Source organism: Phascolarctos cinereus, unplaced genomic scaffold (genome assembly GCF_003287225.1).
Source record: "Phascolarctos cinereus isolate Bilbo 61053 unplaced genomic scaffold, phaCin_HiC Scaffold_3;HRSCAF=262, whole genome shotgun sequence".
In the NCBI taxonomy this organism is placed as follows: Eukaryota; Metazoa; Chordata; class Mammalia; order Diprotodontia; family Phascolarctidae; genus Phascolarctos; species Phascolarctos cinereus.
This window is the reverse complement of record NW_027555736.1, coordinates 59,469,228-59,490,984: the sequence shown is the minus strand read 5'-3', so window position 1 is coordinate 59,490,984 and position 21,757 is coordinate 59,469,228. Positions and strand designations below refer to the sequence as shown.

The window sequence follows — 21,757 nt, the reverse complement described above, 5'->3', positions numbered from 1 at the left end:
TTTAAAAGGCACAAGAAATCTAGAGGAAAGACTTAAAAAGGAAAATTAATAGGTTACTACAGTGGAGCAGCTAGGTGGCACAGTAGAGTGCTGGACTCATCTTCCTGAGTTAGGATTTGGTCTCAGATAATTACTAGCTGTGTGACCCTGGGCAAGTCACTTAACCCTGTTTACCACAGTTACCTCATCTGTAAAATGAACTGGAGAAGGAAATGGCAAACTACTCTAGTATCTTTGCCAAGAAAACCCCAAATGGCATGACAAATAGTTGGACACAACTGAAATGGCTGAACAACAACATAACAAATACAAAACCTTACCCAAGCAACAGTTTCCCTGAAAATTAGAATGGATCAAAAAAGAAATTTATGAAAAATGCATGAGAATTGCCCTGACTGCATCATGCTGTTGGATGAGCTGCACACTGAGTTAGTTCATCACTTCATAAATTCTGAACAGATGCTGAAGATTGTCATTGACTAGGAGTTGAACAGGAGAGAGAAGGATTGCATTTTTAAAATTACACAGAACTTGAAATGATCCCAAGCAACTTGCCCCCACAAAAGCCCATCTTTCTGCCATCAATATTCTCTGAGTAGGGGCAGCTAGGTGGCACAGTGGGTAGAGCTCTGGCCTTGGAGTCAGGAGGACCTGAGTTCAAATCCAGCCTCAGACACTACACGCTTACCAGCTATGTGACCCTAGGCAAGTTACTTAACCTCAATTACCTCACCATGTGGACATAAGTCACAGAATACCTGATTCTCAGAAGAGCCAAAATGATCAATTTCAATCAATCCAATTTCAATCATTTTTCAGTTGAATCTGACTTTTTGGGCCCCATTTGGGGTTTTGTTGGCAAAGATACTGGAGTGGTTTGCCATTTCCTTCTCCAGCTTGTTTGACAGATGAGAAGACTGAGGAAAATAGGATGAAATGGCTTGCCCAGGGTCACACAGTAAGTGTCTGAGGCCAGATTTGAACTCAGGAAGATGAGTCTTCTTGACTCCAAGCTTAGTGCTCTATCTACTGTACCACCTAGCTGTCCACCCAAAATTACAGAATTATACAAAAAAAATTGTTTAAAAAGGCAAAAAGAAAGATACATGGTGGGTACAAGTAGAATATAGCCTATCTCCAACAATGACTTGCACCTAAGAAATTGCATCAAAAGCATTAGGAAGAAAAGGCATGAATAGAGGGGGTAGCTAGGTGGTGCAGTGGATAGAGCACTGGCCCTGGAGTCAGGAGGACCTGAGTTCAAATGCAACCTCAGACACATAACACTAACAGTATGACTCTGGGTAAGTCACTTAACCCCAATTGCCTCACCAAAAACAAACAAACAAACAAACAAAAAAACCAAAAAGTATGAATAGAAATAAAGGGGCTGGTCATGTAACAAGAATGAAGGAGAAATGATTAATGATTAAGCCCCTGAATCCTGCAATGGTATCCAGAAAATGTTAAAAGAACCAGAGACTTTCAGGGGGGCTTTAAGGGGGATCTGCCAAAAGACATTGATGGGAATGAAATAGACTAATCCTGACGTGCTTAGCCAGAGGAAGTGCCCTCATCAGAGATCATGGATTTGTTTTATGTATTGTTTCGTATAATTCCAGAGTAGAGAATTAGGAGCAAATAATTTTTTTCTTTTTTTATTCATATCTCTTATTTTTAGGTCACTATCATTTTCAGATATGTCCCTCCCCTTTCCCTTCCCAAATAGACATCCTTTGTAATAAAGAATAAAAAGGGGGGGGGGGAGGAATCAGTTCAGCAATGAAAACTAACACAATACCTGAGCCTGACGATATATTCAATGTTCTAGTCAAACCCAGTCACTATGATTATACTGGATCCAGTTTCCCTTTTTAATTTTTTTTTTTCCTATTTACATTGTTACAGCCATTGTATGTAATATTTACTGGTCCTGTACTTGTTTACTTCACTCTGCATTGGAAAGAAATCTTAACACATTAGTTCTGTTTTGAAGTAACAACAATTGGCAATTATTTAGCACTTCAAAGCTCTTTACATATGTTTTACAGACTTCAAAGCACTTTATATATGTAACAGAGTCAAGCCCATGTGACAAAAAAGAAAACCCACTTCCAATTGCATCAGCCAAGCTTACTGAACATGCTCCTAAGGATTGGGCATGCCCAGTCCTTGTTACATAGATATCAGCTCATTTGAAACTCATGACCATCGTATGAGGTAAACTGTGGCAGGTGTTGAGATTCCCATTTTATAGAAAAAGAAACTGAGGATTATAGAGGGGAAGTGACTTGACTAGGTCAAGTCTAGTAAGCTAATTAAAAGCTAGTAAGTATCAGAGATTGGATTTGAACCCAGATTTCCCTGACTCCAAGCTGGACACTCTATCCAATACACAGTCTGCCTTGAATGGTAATGAATTTCCCATCGCTAGAGATATTCAAGCAGAGATTGGATGACTGTCAATCAGAGATGTCCTAATTAAGATCACTGCATTGGTAAATGATTTGCTTAGGTCATGTGTAAGGGGCTTCCAGCTCTGAATTTCTGTGATTTCAGATTTCCAATACCTGAAGGCCTGAGCACTGGGGGCTTTAGCCAATCACCGGCCTTGTTCCAAAGACACAAAAACTCTCTAGTCAAAGACTGAGCTCTCCCTCCTCTTCCCCCCCTCTCTTCAATCGGAAAGGGCTAGTTATTATTTGAGGGGGTGATCAGAGTGATTGGTTGCAAAATACCTACTTATTGTAACACCACCTGAAATTCCATCATTGGAATCTTATTCCTTTGGGTTGCTAAATTTCTTTTGTTAATAGACAAATTCTTTAGGAAAATAATTAATAAACCAATTTTTAATCTTTCATACTTCAGTTTGAATGAATGTCTCCAGTATTATTCCCCCCAACAGACTGGTGAATATGAGTCTGGATGGAAGAGGAGGGAAGGACCATTTTGGAGCTCAGAGAAGGCAGGACAAACCTTTATGGCTACTGAAGAGTGCTCTGGGCAGCCAGCAGTGAACATAAGGGCATTGTGTATTTGGCCAGAGCATTACAAAAAGGGAAGTGCCAGGGAGCAGAAGACAAACTTCACAATTTGACCTTGAACTAGCTCTGAAGCCAAGTCCTGAGGACCAGCGTGGAGCAGCAACGATTTCAGGGGAAGCATGAAAGGGGCCAGGCACTGCTGCTGGGTGTCCTCAGCTTGCTGGTGTTCGTCCTGGCCAAGGCTCAGCTCTTGCCTAAATGTGGTACCTGTGCCAGGAACGATTTTTTAAAAATCATTCTTTCTATCCTGAAAAGAGAGGGGCACAGGAAGTGAGGAACTGGGAGAACAGAGAAGGAGAAGAGAAATGATCAAAGCTCAATATTAGCTAGTAAATCATTAGCCTTTTCTTGGAATCCTGGAAGCTGAGTGGACCATCAGTATAAATACCAGCAGTCTCTTCCCTCTCAAATCCATCTGCAACATGGATGTCAAATTGATATTCTTGAAGCAAAAGTCTGACCATGTCACTCCCCTGTTCAAGAAATTGCAGTGGCTCCGTATTGTTCTAGGACAAACTATAAATTCCTGTTTAGACCTTAAAAGACTGACTTCATTTGACTTTAGAAGCCAGTGTCCCATTACAACCACCCATGTGATATTTGTTCTATCCAGACTGGCCTCCTCGAAGCTCCGTTATGCAAGAGGTTAAGCTCAACTCAGTCACCAACTGACTCCAGGAGGCCTTTCCAGATGCCCTCGGGGCTTCCCATCTGGAATCATTGTGTATATATCTTAGGTATTTATGCATCTTCCAACACATTGTTCCCTCCAAGTAGAATGTAACCTGGCCTCTAATGCCAGGTCCATTTTGGTTTGGTTTTTGTCTCTCCAGGCCCTACCACAATGCCTGGCACATAGTAGGCACTTAATAGATGCTCACTGAATAAAACTCAAATGTAATAGCATTTAATAATGCACTCAGGGAGTGCAAGGCATCCCTTGCCTGCACCTGGGTCTAAAGGTCCCTTGTCTTCATGTGCTGGGGTCTTTATTCTAAACAGGGAAACCTGTAACAGTGTTCTTGGTTCCTCAGGGCTTCAAATGTAATATGCCCAGTTGTTCTGTTCTGTTCTTCACTGAACACCTACTAGATGCTAATCCGCGTGTTAAACAGTGTGAGGAATACAAGAGAAAGTGAAAACTCAATTTCCACCTTCATAGAACCAATAGTCTAGTCAGGGAGTAATAAGAACAGCAGTGAAAGTTCACATTTATATAGCACTGAAGGTCTGTAAAGTGCTATGAATATATTACCTCATTTGATCTTCGAAACAACCCTGTGAAGTGGGTGCTATTATTTCCATTTTACAGATGAGGAAACTGAGGCTGAGAGCAGTTAAGGACTTGCCCACAGTCACTTAGCCATTAAGTGTCTTAAGTAGACTGAATCAAGGTCTTGATTTTAAGCTCAGTACTGTAGCTACTGTGGAGAGAGAGACAGAGACAGAGACAGAAAGAGAGAGAGAGAGACAGAAAGAGAAGACACAGACAGAGAGACACAGACAGAGACAGAGAGACACAGACAGAGACAGAGACACCACCAGCTTCTTGCAGTAAAGGGGATTGAACATATGGTACCAGAATTGAAGGAGCAAGAAAGGATTAAATCATAATGGAGGAGCAAAAAACCATATTTTGCCCTTTGCTACCAGTCCCAGATTATTTATTTGAAAGTGTAGGTCTGATGGGGTGGAGTGTGGCTTCTGTAGCAGCCCCAAATTAATTTCTTTCAAGGGTCATCCAAGCCCTTAGACTAGGACTATAAAGTTAGAGGCCTGCATAGATCCTTGGGAGTAAAGATGAGACTTATGCCAGAATGCTGGGGAAGGATTGCTTCCATAGTAGCGCCAACTGTTTTCTTTCTGTTGGATTTTCAAACCTTTAGGGCAGGACTGTAAGGCTGGGTCAGCCTTACAGACCCCTGAGAAGAAGGTAAAACTCATCATCACATTGGGGTTGTCTCTCTAGCGATCTCAATTCCTTTTCTTTCTTGTGGTGGTCTGGAGAGGGCATTTAAAACTTTTAGGGTGGTACTGTATGACTGGAAGCCTATATAGGTTCTTCAGGTAAAGATGGGACTAATTGAAAAGTGAAAGGAGAATTGTTCTCATTTCATGAAATAATGAGTCTTTGGCTAATATGGAAATATGGTTTAAATGACTTCGCATGTATAATCTATATCAAATTGCTTGCCTTCTCAAGAAAGGGGGAGGGATGGGAAAGAGGGAGAGAATTTTGAACTCAAAATTTTAAAAAATGATTTTTACTTTTTTATGTGTAATTGGGAAATATTTAATTAAATCAATAAAGATATATTTTAAAAATAATGAGTCCTTCTAAAAGGACCAAAATGCAAGTCTTCCTTGCATTTTCTATGGAGTGAAATAAAGACTGTCCTATACCTGGTATGCATTGGTACCTTGAGTACCTGAATGAAATTTGTGATCCTCTTATCTTCATTAATGAAAATATATGCATGAGCTATATTCCAAAGTTCCCAGAGGGAGTTTGGGGGAGCATAGAACCACAGGTCTAGCATTAGAAGGAATTTCAGAGGCCATATTGACCAACCCCCTCATTTTACAGATGAGGAAACTGAGGCACAGGTAGATTAAATGTCTTGCTGAAGGCCAGACAGGTAGGAAATGTTGCAGGCTGAAGTTGAACCCAGGTCTTCTGACTTCAGAACTAGTGCCCTTTCTACTGTACCAGGTCAAAGGGATAAGATTGTAGGAGGTAACCCTTCCCTTCTTTTCCTACTGAATTCAGTCCATGTGAGCTTAGGGTCTGGGCCACACATTTCAGGGATTTATACCATGGGAGATCATTTTCCCTTCTTAGATCTAAGAGGGTTAGAATTTTGAAACTTTTTCTCTCCTGGAGAGAGAGGGGCAATATAGGGAGGACTGGAACATGGGGGACTTGAATTTTTCCTAAGGAAGTAGAATTCCCATCCAGTGTTCAAGATGGTTTCCCTGTTGGATTAGATTGTGTGTATGTGTGTGGGGGGGAAACAAAACAAAAGAAGACTGGCTTCATCAAGCCCCCTCCTTTTTCTCCTTGTATCTGTTTCCAAAAGCACAGCCCATGGTGCCAGTTGTGAGGGACCCAAGGAACAATAGCAGTAATCAGGGGCACACAGACCTCTATCCAGGAATGGAGTAGCTCCCTGGAAACCGTCAGGAAGTACTATCAGGCTAAATGTTATCAAGAGACCTGTTTTTCTCTGCCTTATCAATAGTAGAGACTTGGAAAAAGAGGGAAAATAGCACTGACTTGACATCGTTTTCTAAGCAACAGGGAAAAGTCTCAGACATACACAAGTCTTTCAAAGTCTAAATGAGAGGGGGTCATTCTGCTCTCTACTATTCTGCCCAGTTCTAGCTTAGGCTGCCATCATCACCAGTTAGCAGTCACCTCATATCTCAGTTTCCTTGCTCTACAGTAGCATAACCTTGCTGCCTCATGGAGCATTAGGAGAGAGATATCTCACCATTCATAATAAGGACATCATGCAAGGATTATTCTTACAATCAAAGCCAACTTCTTTGCTCCATGATTTAATAATCCTACCCATAGGCTTGTAACTCAGCAAAGTGCTTTCTTATCCATATCATCACACCTAGAAGAAAGTTTACTACCTGTTTGACCTTGGGAAATTATGGAACTTCCTCGGGCCTTCAACTGGGCCACAGCTCCTCATCTGTGAAGTGAGAAGGTTGGACCAGATGGTCCCCGAGGTCCCATCCGGCTCTAAATCAATGAATCTATGTTACTATAAGTGGTCAGGGCAGGGATTATTTTCCACATTTGGCAGATTAGGAATCTGAGGCACGAAATCAATTAACAACACATGGCAGAGGGTCCGACCATTTAATTTTGAGCTGAAAGGGCCTTTAGAGATTGTTTATTTAGTCCAACCTCCTTGTTTTACAAATGAGGAAACTGAGGCTCAGGGAAGGTAGGGGACTTGCTCAAGGTCACACAGGTAGTAAGCAGAAGAGCTAAGATTCAAACCCAATGTCATCTGGCTCTAAATCTCTTTCCACTACACCAGGCTGTTGCTGTTCAGTTGTCTTGGTTGTGTCTGACTTTTTGAGACCCTATTTGGTGATTTTCTTGGCAGAGATACCAGAGTGGATTGCCATTTCCTTTTCCAGCTCATTTTATAGATGAGGAAACTGAGGTAAACAGGGTGAAGCAACTTGTCCAGGATCAAATGTCTGAGACCAGATTTAAACTCGGATCTTCCTGACTCCAGGCTTATCCACTGAGCCACCCAGCTGCCTCTTTCCCCCCCAAGCCCTCCCTGCTTTTCTGTTATGACATAGTAGATAGAGTACTAAGTTTAGAATCAAGAAGACCTTGGTTCAAAGTCTGCTTAAGACACTTAATAGCTATGTGATGGTGGGCAAGTCCTTAACTGCTCTCAGTTTCCTCATCTGGAAAATGGGAATAATAATAGCACTCATCTCACAGGGTTGTCTTGAAGATCAAATGAGGTATTATTTTTAAAGCACTTTTCAAACCTTCAGTACTATATAAATGTAAACTATTACTGCTTCTCTCAATACACCCCAACTAGACTACAAGTTCTATGAAGGTGGAAACTGAGTTTTCACTTTCTCTTGTATTCCTAGATCCCCACAAAAAGGGCCCTGGGGCTAGGACTGGGACTGAGACCAGTTCTAGGTCCATCTTTACCATCAACTCTTTTCACCTCTCTAGGCCTCAGTTTCCTCTGCTGTACAACAAGGTCTAGATTGATTTCCAACATCTCTTCCAGCTCGAATATTCCTGAATTCCGTGATTTGTCTTTGGCTAGTTAGCAAAAGAACCAGGTCACCAAAATTATCTAATTTCAGAATCAACAGGGACACAGGAGGGCATCTAGAACTACTTGCGTTGAAGTGGAGATTCCCTCTACAACATCCCCAACAGGCAGTCAGCCTGCCACACGAAGCAGATCTCCAGTTATTTAGAACTCCCTACCTCTTGAGGCAGGTTATTCAACTTTAGACAGCTCTAATTGTTAGCAAGTTTTCAGCTCATCCTGAAGGGAATCATTGTAGGAGAGAGCTGAAAGGGATCTCAGAAAGATCTTGTAGTTCAAGCCCTTTCTTTGAGAGGTGAGGAAATTGAACCCCAGGGAGGTGGTCTGCCCAAGGACAAAGTTGTGCCGTCTTTCACATAAGATCCTTTCAAATACTCAAAGGTAGTTGTTGTATCTCCCACTCCCCCCAAATCTTCTCTGTTCAGCCTTAACATCCCCATCCTCTAACTGATCCTCAAATGGCATCATCTCCAGTCCTCTTGCCACCCCAGCAACTCTCCTATTCACATATTTCAATTCCTTTCTAACATGTGGTATACACAAATGAACATAACCTTGCAGGTCTGTTCTGAACAGCGCAGAGTATAGTGAGTCTCTCATCTCCTGCACGCTGGAAAATATACTTTTATGAATACAGTTTAAAATGACATTGCCTTTTTTTTTTCTTTTTGGTGAGGCAATGGGGTTAGGTGACTTGCCTAGTGTCACACAGCTAGTAAGTGTCAAGTGTCTGAGGCCAGATTTGAATGCAGGTCCTCCTGACTCCAAGGCTGGAGCTCTATCCACTGCGCCACCTAGATGCATCCCCCTCTTTTATTATTGTTATTATTTTTAATAATTGAGCTTGCAGTCCACTAAAACCTTCAGATCTTTTTCTCTATAACCCAGGTCTTTGAACTTTGGGTCCTATGATCTACACCATGCAAACAGCCTTGATTTTAGTATAACCCAGGAAGAATAGGCGCCAGTGGAAATAGAAAGTTATGTGGTTATTATAGTGCCTGGAACACAGTAGGTGGTTAATAAATGCCTGTTATTGAGGGTGATAATGTAGTTTAATTGGAAAAGCCTTGGACTTGAGTTTGAATTATGGCATGTTGAATTTATGACAACTGAGAAGTGACTTCATTTCTCTTGGTCTGTCAATTACCATTATCTCTCTGTCTGGCCCTGTCCACATCCCAGTCCTCACCAGGAAGTCAGACTCCCATGTGAGTAAGCCTAACTTAGTGGCCTCTAGGTGACCTGGTAGCTTCTAGAGAACCTCCTAAAATACTGCAGCACCCCTGAGATAGCCACATAGTGCCTGAGAAGCTATAAATAAAATGTCTGGCTCATTCTTCCTCTCTTTCTATCTCTCTTTTTTTAAACGAAAGTGGATGTGAAATTGAAAGAAGGGGGAGGCATTTACATACGATGAACATAAAGAGCTAGGGAAGAGTTTCATAAAAGGACCTGGCTGTGGCTTGGGAGGAGGGTAGGGCCTGGAGAGTATGGAGGGTGAGTTGATGTCTCTCCTTGATCAGCTGTAGCTGACTTCTTGGAATCTGAGGGCTAGGGAGTTTCAGTGGCTTGTCTGCAGAAGCTGGCACTAGAACCCATATCATCTAACCTTCAGTCCAATGCTTCTTCCACTACACCCTTGCCCTAGGGTCTTGAATGAGTAGGAGGTCCATGAGCCTCACTCTTTGGCTGTCTTTGATTGGATGATTTCAGGTAGCAGTTTGTTTTGTGCCATCATATTTCCCTTCTAGTCACCTGGGTACCAAGGTAGCAGGGAGGTATCACTTCCCCTGATTCACTTTCATCAACATTACGTATCTTGTGTTTGGTTTTCCTGCCCTCTGTCTTTTATTTATTATCCATAGTTGTGTATACTTTAACAATTTCCTTCCATTTGGTTCATGCATATATTTAAGTCTTGCCTCTGAGTAAAATCCTCAAGGGCAGGGCAAAGATCTTCTAATCTGTCCTAATAATAGAACTTTATATTTGCCAACTTCCACTAGAGACTTCCTCTGATGTCTCATTTTGGTGGCATGGAGATGATGACCCTAGAACCCCTGAGGCTGTTTCAGGAAAGCAAAAGCTTGGAATTAGGGTTTCGCATCCATGATCTAATTCAATGCAGCTTGGAATTAGGGTTTCGCATCCATGATCTAATTCAATGCCCTTGAGATAGGCCTGTTAGCATTACCTTTTCCAGATGAGGAAGAAGCTCGGCAAGGTGTCCAAGATCATAAAGTCAGGAGATGGGACTTTAAAGATCATGCAATTCAACCCTTCCTTTTACAGACTAGAATCCAGATCTCCTGAGATCCTACTGCTAGGCATCTACTACAAGGAAGGGTAAAGGCAGAAAGAAAGATTCTATGTACACCAAAATATTCAAAGTAGTTCTTCTTACAGTAGCAAAGAATTGGAAACAAAATAGATGTCGAGGATGGAATCATTGGATGGGTCATCCAAATTGTGGTAAATGTATATTATGGAATATTACAGCTCCATAAAGCAAGATAAATATGAAAAATTCAGAGAAACATAGGAAAACTTATATGAACTGATGCAGAGTAAAGCAAGCAGAAGCAGGAAAATAATTTATGCCATAATGATAATCATCTAAATGGAGAACGATAATGAAATCCTGAAATTGAATGCTGTGTAATTATAATTGGCCCCAAGGAAGAGTTGAAACAATGTAGCTCTGTTCACTCTTTGCAGAGATGGGAGACTAAGGGTGTGGAATATTGCATGTATCTTCAGACAAGTTTGATCTGTGGGCTGGTTTTACCGAACTGTTTTATTTTTAAAACTTTTAAAAACTTTGTTACAACTGATGACTTGGTGGGTAGGAGATGGGGAGAAGTATAATTGGAAATGAAGGTTTTATAAAGTTAAAAGACCAATAAAAATGAAACAAAATATCTAGATCTTTTTCCTCTTAATGCAATGTTAATTTTTCATTTTCAATTCTGTCTCAAGCAAACTACGGCACAGTAGCTGTGTATGTATAATATGCTGGCTGGACAATTGACATATCAGTGACACATTGTCATTGTTCTCTATTTCATGTCAGTCATCTCCCCAATTAGACAGAAGGCTTATTGATGGTGAACACCTTCTATTTCTTCTGTATCTAGCACAGAGCTGAGTGAGTATATGATGGGCGCTCAATTAATAACATTTCAATTCAACTGGAAACATGTTCCCCTCAGTGCTGTACTTAATGACTAATGATGATCAAATAAGTGAGGTTGATCACTAGGGCCGGTAGGTGGCTTCTCCCCTTTTTAAGTATTATGCCAGGCCTCTCCCATCTATCTGATTACACAGCCCCACAGCCCATATGGTAAATGTAAGAGGCTGAAGCCTGGAAAGGTCATCTAGTGGACACTCCTTTACCTCTCAGCAGGACTGTCAGTCAATAATGTTTATGGATTCTGTACTACTAGATTAGAAGGAGTTGCACATAGGATTGTGTATTGTGCATGCTTTGGGCTAAGTAGAGTTAACAAAGTAAGAAAAGAAATTATTTTTTCCTTCAGAAATTTCCAATTCTTTGAGAGAAACCAGTCCCTGTGAACAACCGTATAACATAAGACAAAGGCTTGTATTAACACAGGGCAAATGAAATACCTCAGGGAAACAGAATGGAGGAGAGTTCATGTAGGCATGGTGGATGAGTGAGGGAAGGCTTCTTGGAAAAGCTGGGTTTTGAAGGCTGTAAGTCACATAAATGGGAAGGGGCAGAGGCCACAGAATTCAAGAGGGTGGGGACAATGACCTTTAAGTAGGCATGGAAGCAGGACAGCAAATAGAACTAGAGTGAAGGGGAGAAGTCAGGGCAGGAGGTGGACTTTGGAGAGTTCATAGCTTTGTAGGATCACAGATTTAAAGTTGTAAGGGACTTTAGAGATCATCTTGCCCCACCAGTTCACCTATGGGACAGGTGGTCATCAGAACCATGGAAACAGAGAAGCTCCAGCCACCCTAGGGAAGTAGGTGACTTTTTTTCTGACTTCCTTCAGTTCTATCCAAGATCCATTCGTTTTGGGCAAAAGGGACTATGGGCTGGGCATATAAAGGTCTAATCTGACTCTGAGGTTTTGGATTTTGTCCAGGAGAGAAAACTTCAGAATCTTGAGCCAAGACTTAGTGTGGAGGAAGAAGAGAAGGGAAGATATAAGAGAAACAGAAGTAGGGAGAAGAGGGGTAGCTAAATGACACAGTGGATAGAGCTCTGGCCTTGGAATTAGGAGGACCTGAGTTCAAATTTGGCCTCATACACTTGCCAGCTACTAGCTATGTGACCCTGAGCAAATGACTTAACCGCAGTTGCCTCACCAAAGAGAAAAAAAAAAGAAATAGGGAGAAGAAAGAGGAAAAGGAAAATAGAGGGAAAAGAGAAAGGAGAAGTAAAGAGAAGAGCAGAAGATGAAGAGGAAGGGAAGGGTATTGATAAAGGGGACAAGTCAATCAAAGGAAAAAAGAATACAGAAGAAGAGATGGAAAGGGGGAAAGAAATGAATTATAAAGACAAGGAAGAGAGAAAGAAAAAGAGGGGAGGAGAAGGAGGAGGGAGAAAGGAGACTTTTCTTGGGGCCAAGAAATAGGGATCTGATGATGATTATGGAGTTGAAACTCTGAAGTCTGCATCCCCTCAAAATCTCCTGAACTTTCCAGTTTCCTTTTGAAAAGTATGTATCCATACTGAATTTCCAGATGGAAGAAATTAGGAAGAAAAAGGACCCACAAGTGATATTAAGTTGAAGAAGGAAAAATGTGAAAGGGTAAAAAATGGGGGGAAGGGGAGAGGGTCGACTGAGAGGGAGGAAAAGAGAGAGAGAGAGAGAGAGAGAGACAGAGAGAGAGAGAGAGAGAGAGAGAGAGAGAGAGAGAGAGAGGGAAAGGGAAAAGAAGGGAAAGAGACAGACATACAGAAGGAAAGAAAGAAGGAAAGAAGAAGGGGTGGGGGGAGGGAAAGAGAGAAAAGGAAGGAGGGAAGGAAGAAAAGAAAAGAAAAGAAATCTGTTTGATTCAAATTGAGATCTTTCCAGCTCCACATCCTAAGGGAGCCCAGATTGACCGAAGGGGAGAGGCCGGCCTTTGATTGGCCCTGTGCTTGATACATATGCAGATAACAGATCCCTCCCCCGAGACTCCCCCAGCCCATTCCCCCGCCCTCTTGTCATCACTGGTCAAAGAGCTGACCAATTAGGATTGTAGAAAGTTCGGGGCGGGGGGAGGGAGGGGGCGCGCGGCGACTCCGCCCAGTCCCCTTTGCAGCTCAGCTCCAGGCTGTCGGAGGGGTCAGAAATAAGACAGATAGCGGATCGGCCGCCGGGGCGGAGAGAAGAGAAGGGGGCGGGGAGAAAAGTTTCCTGTGGAACTTCTTCCCCCGCTCCGGGCTCCGCGGCCGCCTAGCCGGGGCTGGCCGGGCTGCAGAGAGGCAGGCAGCGGCGCGGCTGCTGGACGGAGCGGAGGGCTTGCGGCGGCGGCGCTGGGGGGGCTGGAGGGCTAGGCGCGGGATCGAGCCCCCCCCTCCCCGCCCCTCACTAGAGCGCAGCGGGGCAGCGGGCCCGGGGAGGAGCGGTGGAGGGGGCCCGAGGGCAGGAGCGGACGGCGGCGGCCGAGGCGTAGGGGGACAAGCAAGATGAGCCTGCTGTCAGCCATCGACACCAGCGCTGCCTCGGTCTACCAGCCGGCCCAGCTCCTCAACTGGGTCTACCTGTCCCTGCAGGACACGCACCAGGCGAGCGCCTTCGACGCCTTCCGGCCGGAGCCGGCCGGCGCCTCCCACCCGGAGCTGGGCTACGGCAAGGGCAGCCCCGAGCAGCTGGGCTCGCCCCTCAACTCCAGCTATCTCAACAGCTTCCTCCAGCTGCAGCGCGGAGAGGTGGGTGAGCTCCCCTGCCCGCAGTCCCCTCCCCAGCCGGCCGGCCCGGCCAGCCCTCCTCCTCCCGCGCCCGCCTGGCCCGGCTCGCTTCCAACTTTGCAACACTCTTCTCTTCCAACTTTGCAACACTTTCCCCCAACTTTGCCAAGGTTAGCCCCCGAGGGCGCTCTGGGATCTCCCATCCCGCCGCGGCAGCCCCCCACCCCCTACCCCCTGAGGTGGCTCTCGCTCCTGGTCCTCTGCTGGGCAGGAGACACCACCACCCCCATTCCGCGCCAAGCGCAGGCCCGGGCTGCCTCCCCACTCCCTGTTCCCCCCCCACCCCCCACCCCCTGAAGAGCCCTCTCTGGCCCGGGATGTCCGGCCCGCGGAGCAGGGGGTGGGGAGCCTGGGAGGAACACTGGCCGCCCTGCCGTGCCTCCTGACAGGCGGAGTCTGGGATCCGTGACCCATAGGAGACTCTGGATTCCCCACCCCACCCCCACCTCTACTCCTGCCCCCAGGAGAGACAGAGAACCGGGAGGGGGGGGCCCTCCTCAGTATCCTTCCTACGCCAAAACCCATCTCCATCCCTGCGCGTTGGGAGGGCCTGGGGCAAGCCCAGAATCTATTCATTCTGCAGAGTTGTTGGGAGTTGCCCAAAGTCTGTTTTCTCTTCACTGGCTTGACGAGTTTATGGCTGCAGGATGAGCCCCAAATGATTTCATAGAAAAGCCTTTGCTAGTGCAAAGAGCACTGGAGTCTCGGAGTCGAAACCGGGCTGGAGTCACTTAACTTGAATGGCCCCAGTTTCTGTCTTTGCAAAATGAGTGGATTTAAACTAGAATAAATGTAGGGCTCCTCCCAGCTCTAAATTTTATAATCCTTTCAGAGGGTCTGCAATCCTGGGAAGAACTGACAGCCAAAGGAGGGCTTTCCCTCCTGTTTTCTGGCCCAGGGACTGTCCTTCAAATCCACTCAGTTTACATCCACCAGCTCCTCCCCCACTCCCTGCCGCTCCCACCTCAGTGGGTCGCTGGGGACCACATAGGAAGTGGTTTTTGAGGGCTCGAAGGTGACCCTGCAGACCACTTCCCCTCCCCCCAGTCTGGAAAAAAGTCACCGGGAAGGCAGCTTCACCGAGCTATGGATTAGGCAGCCCCAGGGTGTTTTTTTTGGGAGGAGGGAGCTGGGCTGGGGAGACGGAGGAGGTGAAAAAAGAGAGGTGTTCAAGCTTCCCTAGGACCTTCTCTAGAAACCTGGGCTCCAGGCAGGGTGGCAAAGTCCACTGGTTCTGTGGATTTGGTTACAAAGGCAACTCATTGTGTTTCCTCCCTTGTTGGGGTGGGTGGTTTGGGGAAAAAGAAAGCAAACAAATAAGCTGGATATATATACATATATATATATATATATATATATATATATATATATATATATGTATATATATATATATATATATATGTATATATGTATACATATGTATGTAGGTGTGTATGTACGTGTTGCTGTGGTTTGTAGCAAAGGGGCTAGGGAGGAGGCTTCCTGAACTTTACTAGGCTTCTCTGGGAGCTGAATCTCTTTCAGAGAGGTTCATAAAGCCCTTAGCCCCTTTCTCTTCCTCTCTTTAAGACTCTGTCCTATTTGCTATTCTCTCCCTTTTCTTCATTCTCACACTTCTTCACCCATTACCTTTTGGCCTTGGGGGGAGGTGAGGTAAAATCATGTCACTTCCCCATCAGTCCTGGTCATTTTGGTGACCTCCAGGAGGGTCACAATATGTAGGGGAGGTGGGGGAGGGGGAAGGGCCTGTGTATTTTATTTCTATTAGTGAGGGTCTTCTTTTGTTGTGACTTGTTTCTGTTTATGTCACCATTGGGGAAGGGGGGCCCACTTGGACTGTAGAAATTTGCCCCAGTTGACCAGAGCCTTGGGAGGGTTGGCTTAATAATGGACCTTGTCTTTGACAAGAGGACAAGGGATGAGTTCACATTAATTGATTTCCTGTGGTCAGGGTTCCCTTGATATGTGCCTTCTTTGCCTTCCATTGACTGAGAAAGCCTTGGAGGGAGAACCAGTGTTCCTGTCTGGAACTTTGGGAATTTAGGGAAGTAACTGGTACCTAAGTGGTTTGAAGTTGGTGGCTTACAGGATCTGCCCTTGTGAGACTTTCTAGTGATGGCCAGAGGTGATACAGTTTATTGAAAGGTATTCTGTGCTTAGAATCAAGGGACCTGGGTTCCTAGAATCCTAGAATCCTAGATTTAGAGCTGGGAGGAACCTTGGAAGTCACCTAGTTTAACCCCCTCATTCAGGGTCTTGCCCTGTCTCATTATATGAGAGGGAATGGAACAAACATTTACATAGTGCCTACTATGTTCGGGGCACTGTGCTAAGCACTATACAAATATTATTTCATTTGATCTTCATAAACACCCTGCAAGGTAGGTGCTGTTATTTACCCCCATTTTACAATTGAGGAAACTGAGGCAAATAGAGGTTCTGTCTAGGTTACACAGCTAGTGTCTAAGGGTGGATTTGAACTCAGATCTTCCTGACCTGACTCTCATAAAAACTTTGTGCCTCACTTTCACCTCATTGGAATATGCAGGCTTATGTTGAGGTAGTGTGGAGGGAGCAGTCAGAAGTACCCATAGATTCTATTTTCAGAAATATAAGAGATCAATTACTTAACAGCTTTTTCAAAGCACTAGGGTTTTTTGTTGTTGTTTTGGTTTTTGCCTGCTGTCTATGGTGTGGTTTCTGACGTGACCACAGGTGAAGTTCCTGTGTCGTAGGCCTTCCTCACATACTTCCCTCATCTCATCCCTAAAATCTACTCGAGTCCAAGCTGTGACAGTGACACACACATTGCTCAGCTCAGGGCCTGGAGAGTGACCTAAGGCAGCTCTAAAATAGCAGCTGGCTGAGAGAGAGACAGACACAGAGAGAGAGACAGACAGAGACAGAGAGACAGACAGACAGAGAGAAGAGACAGAGAAAGAGAAAGGGAGAGAAAGGGAGGGAAGGAGGAAGGAAGGGGGGAGGGAGAGAGAAAGAGAAAAGGAGAGAGAGAAAGAGAGAGCAAAAGAGAAGGAAGAAGGGAGGGAGGGTGAAAGACAGAGAGACAGAGAGAGAAGAGGGAGAGACAGAGAGAGGAGAGAAAGGGAGAAGAGGAAGGGAGGGAGAAAGGAGGAGAGATAGAATAGATAAAGAGAGAGAGAAATGGATAAAGGGAGAGAGAAGAGAGAGAAAGAGAGAGTGAAAGAGAAGAAAGAAGGGAGGGAGGGAGAGGGAGAGGGAGAGGGAGAGAGAGAGGGAGAGAGAGAGAGAGAGAGAGAGAGAGAGAGAGAGAGAGAGAGAGCGAGAGATCCTCCAGCCGACAAACATGGATGGCAATGTGGGCTGTTAGAAAAGAGATGAGCACGTGTGGACCAGAGGTTCTTGGGTGGAGGGGACTCCACAGAGAACAGAGGCAGCCCGTGGAGGGCCTGCTATTATGTGTGAGGACTGGCAAGTCATCATAGCAGTGCCTGAGGATGTGACTTGCATACTGACCACCAAAGCCGGCCAGGACCAAGCCAGCCCCCTCTGCCAGGAACACTCCAGCTCAAAGCAGCCTCCAGATTACTGCGACGACAATGGCAAAATACAGGGAAAGGAGCTGGGTTTTGGACTTGGGATTGGAGGGTGGGGAGGTGGGGGCATAGAAAGCTCATTGTTCCTGGGGAATCTCAGCACGGGAGGTTGCAGTGACAACGTGACAATGAGAAAAAGTGAAGAGTTCTGACTGGAGTATTGGCCGGGGAATGGGTGACAGAGGCAGCGTGTGTGTGTGTGTGTGTGTGTGTGTTGTGTGTGTGTGTTGTGTGTGTGTGTGTGTCTGTGTCTGTGTCTGTGTGTGTGTGCGCGCCTGTTTGTACCCTTGGGAGTTCTCTAGCATCTACATCTAAGGGGGAGAGGGCAGAAGGTGACTTGGATCTGTGTGGAACAGGAAATGAGAGGAATATAGTGAAGTTCTTTGGCCCAGAGAACCGTCTTTCAGAGCATAGATGCTCCCCTGGATTGGGAAGCTCACTTCAGGGTGAGCATTGCCATTAGCTCCTACACATGCAGCCTCCGCTGGCCTCTCATCCCATTTTCTCAGTCCTCATCCTACTTGACATCTCTGTAGCTGTTGACACTATAAACTTGGAGAAGGTGGGACGGTTTCCCTCACTTGACCAACTTCATGGCCAAGGTATTTCCTAAATGGGAGGGAGGGATTCTGCAGGCTTTGGAGGCCCATAAAAGAAGGGCGACCCCTCTGGGTGCCCAGGGAAGGCATGCCATATAAAGAAGCTGGAGAGAAGGCTACCCTGCCAAGTTTTGCTTGGAATTTAAATTTACACCAGGGCAAGGCTACAAAGATAGAGCTTTGAGATGGGGGAAGGAGACTTGGTCACATGTCGGCTGTTAGCCTTCCGTCCCTGAGACCTCGCTTTTCCTCTCCGAATCCTCATTCCCTCAGAGCCTCCATCAAAACCCTGTAGTACACTGATGTGTATGTTAGCCTCTCTTTGCTAGGCTTCTTCTCCTGTCTTGTCTTAGTTTGGTGTTTTGATTCTCTGGTGGGGAGGGGGGCGCTGTACAGTGTCCAGGCTGTAAATATTCAGGTCCACTGCCAGGGGCAGCTATACTTTTCCTTCCTGCTTTCATCAGGAGCATATGTGTGATGATGCAGAAGGTGGAAGAAAACAAGGCTATGTAGTGTGTGTGTGTGTGTGTGTGTGTGTGTGTGTGTGTGTGTGTGTGTGAGAGAGAGAGAGAGAGAGAGAGAGAGAGGAGAGAGAGAGAGAGAGAGAGAGAGAGAGAGAGAGAGAGAGAGGGAGAGAGAGAGAAAGGAGATTGCAGGATTCCTCTCACTACGATTTTTTTAAACGAGTGGTTATATGTATTGGTTTCCGCCTCATTCAAACTTTGCACCCAGATTCTCAGATGTGCATCATTTGATATTCTGAAGTCCAGCCTGAGTCCACTGCATTCATGAACCCCTCTCCAGCCTGCCTGCCAGATAGCCAGTTGATATCTCTGCCTGAGCACTGCCAGTCATGAGGACTGTCTTCTCTCACAAGGCAGCCTGGCCCATTCCAGTGTTGGGTAGAAGTATTAATCACAAAGTTCTTCCATATGTTAACCTCCAATCTGCCTCTGCTTACTTAGGAGCATAGATGTAGAGCTTGAAGAGATAGTAGAGGTCATATAGTTCAGAGGTGTCAATCTAGTGAAAGAAAGCCCAAGCTAGATTTAAATGTAATTGGGACATATTTAACAAAATAAATGAAAACACAATACAACATAGTTTTCTAAGTAAAAATGTGGCCCACAAAGATCTATTTGAGTTTGATATCACTGTTCTAGTTCACTCCCCTCATTTTACAGATGAGGAAATTGAGGCCCAGAGAATGTGTGCCCTGTGCAGGATCACCCAGGGAGTAAGTAGCAGAGCCAGGATTTGAATCCATGCCTGCTGTTTCTGGGTAGCTATGTGGTGCAATAGATAGAGCACTGGCCCTGGAGTCAGGAGGACCAGAGTTTAAATCTGGCCTCAGACACTTACTAGCTGGGTGACCCTGGGCAAGTCATTTATACCCTGTTTGCCTCAGTTTCCTCATCTGTAAAATGAGCTGGAGAAGGAAATGGCAAACCACTCCAGTCAGTATCTTTGCCAAGAAAACCCCAAATGGGGTCATGAAGAGTCAGACACAACTGAAATGACTCAACAACTATTTCCATGTCCAATACTCTTTCCGCTATCACACTGCCTTGTTCCACCTACATGTCCTAGTTCTTCACTCTAGAACCACACAGAACACATCTGTTCTCCAGTCTCCATACCATTCCTTCAGATAGTTGAAGACAGTGATGTTCACCCTTTTCCCCTCATTCTTCCTTTCTTTAGGTTCTTCTCACTTTCCAGCCCCCTCATCATCACCCTTCTCTGGCTCTACTTTGTCAATGTTTTCCTAAAATGTAGCCCCCATAACTGAATACCAGATTCCAGATGCAGGCTGCACAGGGGCAGAGAAAAGTGAAACTTTGATGTCACTTCCCTTGATCTAACAGCTATCCAGACTCCACCAGCTTCCTCTGGAACTGGGAACAGTGAATGTGCCCATAAATCTAACATGGGCCTTGAGGCTATTGGGAAGTACTATTAGGATAGTGGATCTGGAAGGATCAAAAAGATTTTCCAGGCTAGAGCACAGGGTTATGCTGGATAAGATCAAGTCCAGTAGGGGTAGATGTAAAATCTCATTTGGACTTAAACACCTCCCAGCTCCTCAAGTATGAAATGAAGGAAGTCGAGTAAGGCAGCATTTTATATAAAAAGAATCTGGGAATTTTAGTGGACTGTAAACTCTCTCTGAGTTAGCAGCCAAAAAGCTGATGTCACCTTGGACTCACATGGAAGACTTAGCTTCCAGGAAAGAGAAGGTGCAAGTCCCTCTGCACGCTGCCCTGGTAAGACCACAAGTGGAGTATTGTAGTTCAGTTCTGGACATTGTATTTAGGAAGAATGTTGATAATTGGGCAGGTGTTCAGAGGAGGGTGCCCAGACTGATGAAGGGCCTTGAATCCATAACATTGGAGGCTTGTTTGAAGGAAATGAGGTGGTTTAGCCCAGAGAAGAGACCCAAGGAGAGTATGTTACTATGATTAAGTGTGTGAAGGGATGTCACGTGGGAAAGGGGATAAGGTTGTTCTGCTTGGTTGCAGAGGGCAGAGCCAGGAGCAAGTGGGTGGAAGGTACAAAGAGGACAGTTTTAGTCCTGATGTCAAGAAAAACTTAGAGCTGTCAAGAAAAACTTAGAGCTGTCCAGAAGAGAAATGGGCTTCCTTGAGAAGCAACAAATTCTCCTTCACTCAAGGTCTTTAACAAGAGGCTGGGTGTCGACTTGTTAGATGTGTTATTGTAGGGATTCCTCTCCGGTGGAAGTTGGGCTAGATCATTTCCAATTCTGAGTTTATGTGATTCCATGAGACTGGTTGGTTTGTTTCTGTTCTCAAATTGAGGGAATGTAGGACCATGGAGTACTGACAATGGGTAGGGAATCTTTGGTATCCTCTGTGATTGATAGACTACATGGCCAATGAAATGGGCACATAGACTTCTTCCTGGTCTTCAGGCAGGGATGAGTATGGTCCTTGGGGCAGGAGTGGCTGCTTCCTGAAATCACCTTTGGTTTGAACATTCGAGGTCCTGAGAAACTCAGACGTACTGACCCAGACAGAGAAACTCAGTAAGTACATACAAAGCCCTCCCAAGCTGCCCTTGGGAAAGTTGAGGAGGTGAATCCAACATGAAGTATGCTGGCTTTGGGAACTTTGTTGGCTGAGGCAGAGTGACCTTGCCTGATCTCATGAGTTAAGCGGGACTTGGCTGGTTGCTGGGCTCAAAGGACAGACCACACCTCATGGTCTTTCTGAGTCAGGCAGGAGGGTGGAAAGCTGGACTAGGAGATGAGTGGGGCAGTGGGAAGGAACCAGGGGGCTGCCAGAGAGCCTTGGGCTGTTTGTTAAAGGCATTGAAAGGAGAAGAACCAGCAGATCAAGAGAAGAACTTAATAATGATCATGATCTCTTACATTTGTGAAAAAATTGTGTTTTGCATTCCACCTTTACATACATTTGTTGTTGTTCAGTCATTTCGGTTGTGTCTGACTCTTTGTTACCCCCTTTAGGGTTTTCTTGGCAGAGATATTGGAGTTGTTTGCCATTTCCTTCTCCAGTTCATATGAAAGATGAGGAAACTGAGGCAAACAGGGTTAAGCGACTTGCCCAGGGTCACACAGCTAGTAAGTGTCTGAGACTAGATTTGAACTCAGGAAGATGAGTCTTCCTAACTCTGGGCATGGTACTCTATTCCCTGTACCACCTAGCTGACCCCATATATTACCTAATTTAATCCTTACAACACTTATTGTAAAACAGACAAGACAGGGTTATTATCCTTATTTAAC

At 45.1% G+C, this 21,757-nt stretch overlaps 1 protein-coding gene across 2 annotated transcripts in view; it reads left to right on the top strand.

The window, feature by feature from the left end:
* Positions 1–13,181: 13,181 nt before the first annotated feature.
* Positions 13,182–21,757, top strand: part of ZCCHC24 (zinc finger CCHC-type containing 24) — a 140,851-nt gene continuing 132,275 nt past the window's right edge. Inside the window, exon 1 of one of the 2 annotated variants that reach the window (XM_078150875.1) lies at positions 13,182–13,778. In XM_078150875.1, the coding sequence (XP_078007001.1) occupies positions 13,536–13,778 (243 nt within the window). In that variant the 5' untranslated portion in view covers positions 13,182–13,535. The remainder of the gene's footprint in view (positions 13,779–21,757) is intronic. The other variant, XM_021006069.2, reaches the window with a different exon arrangement.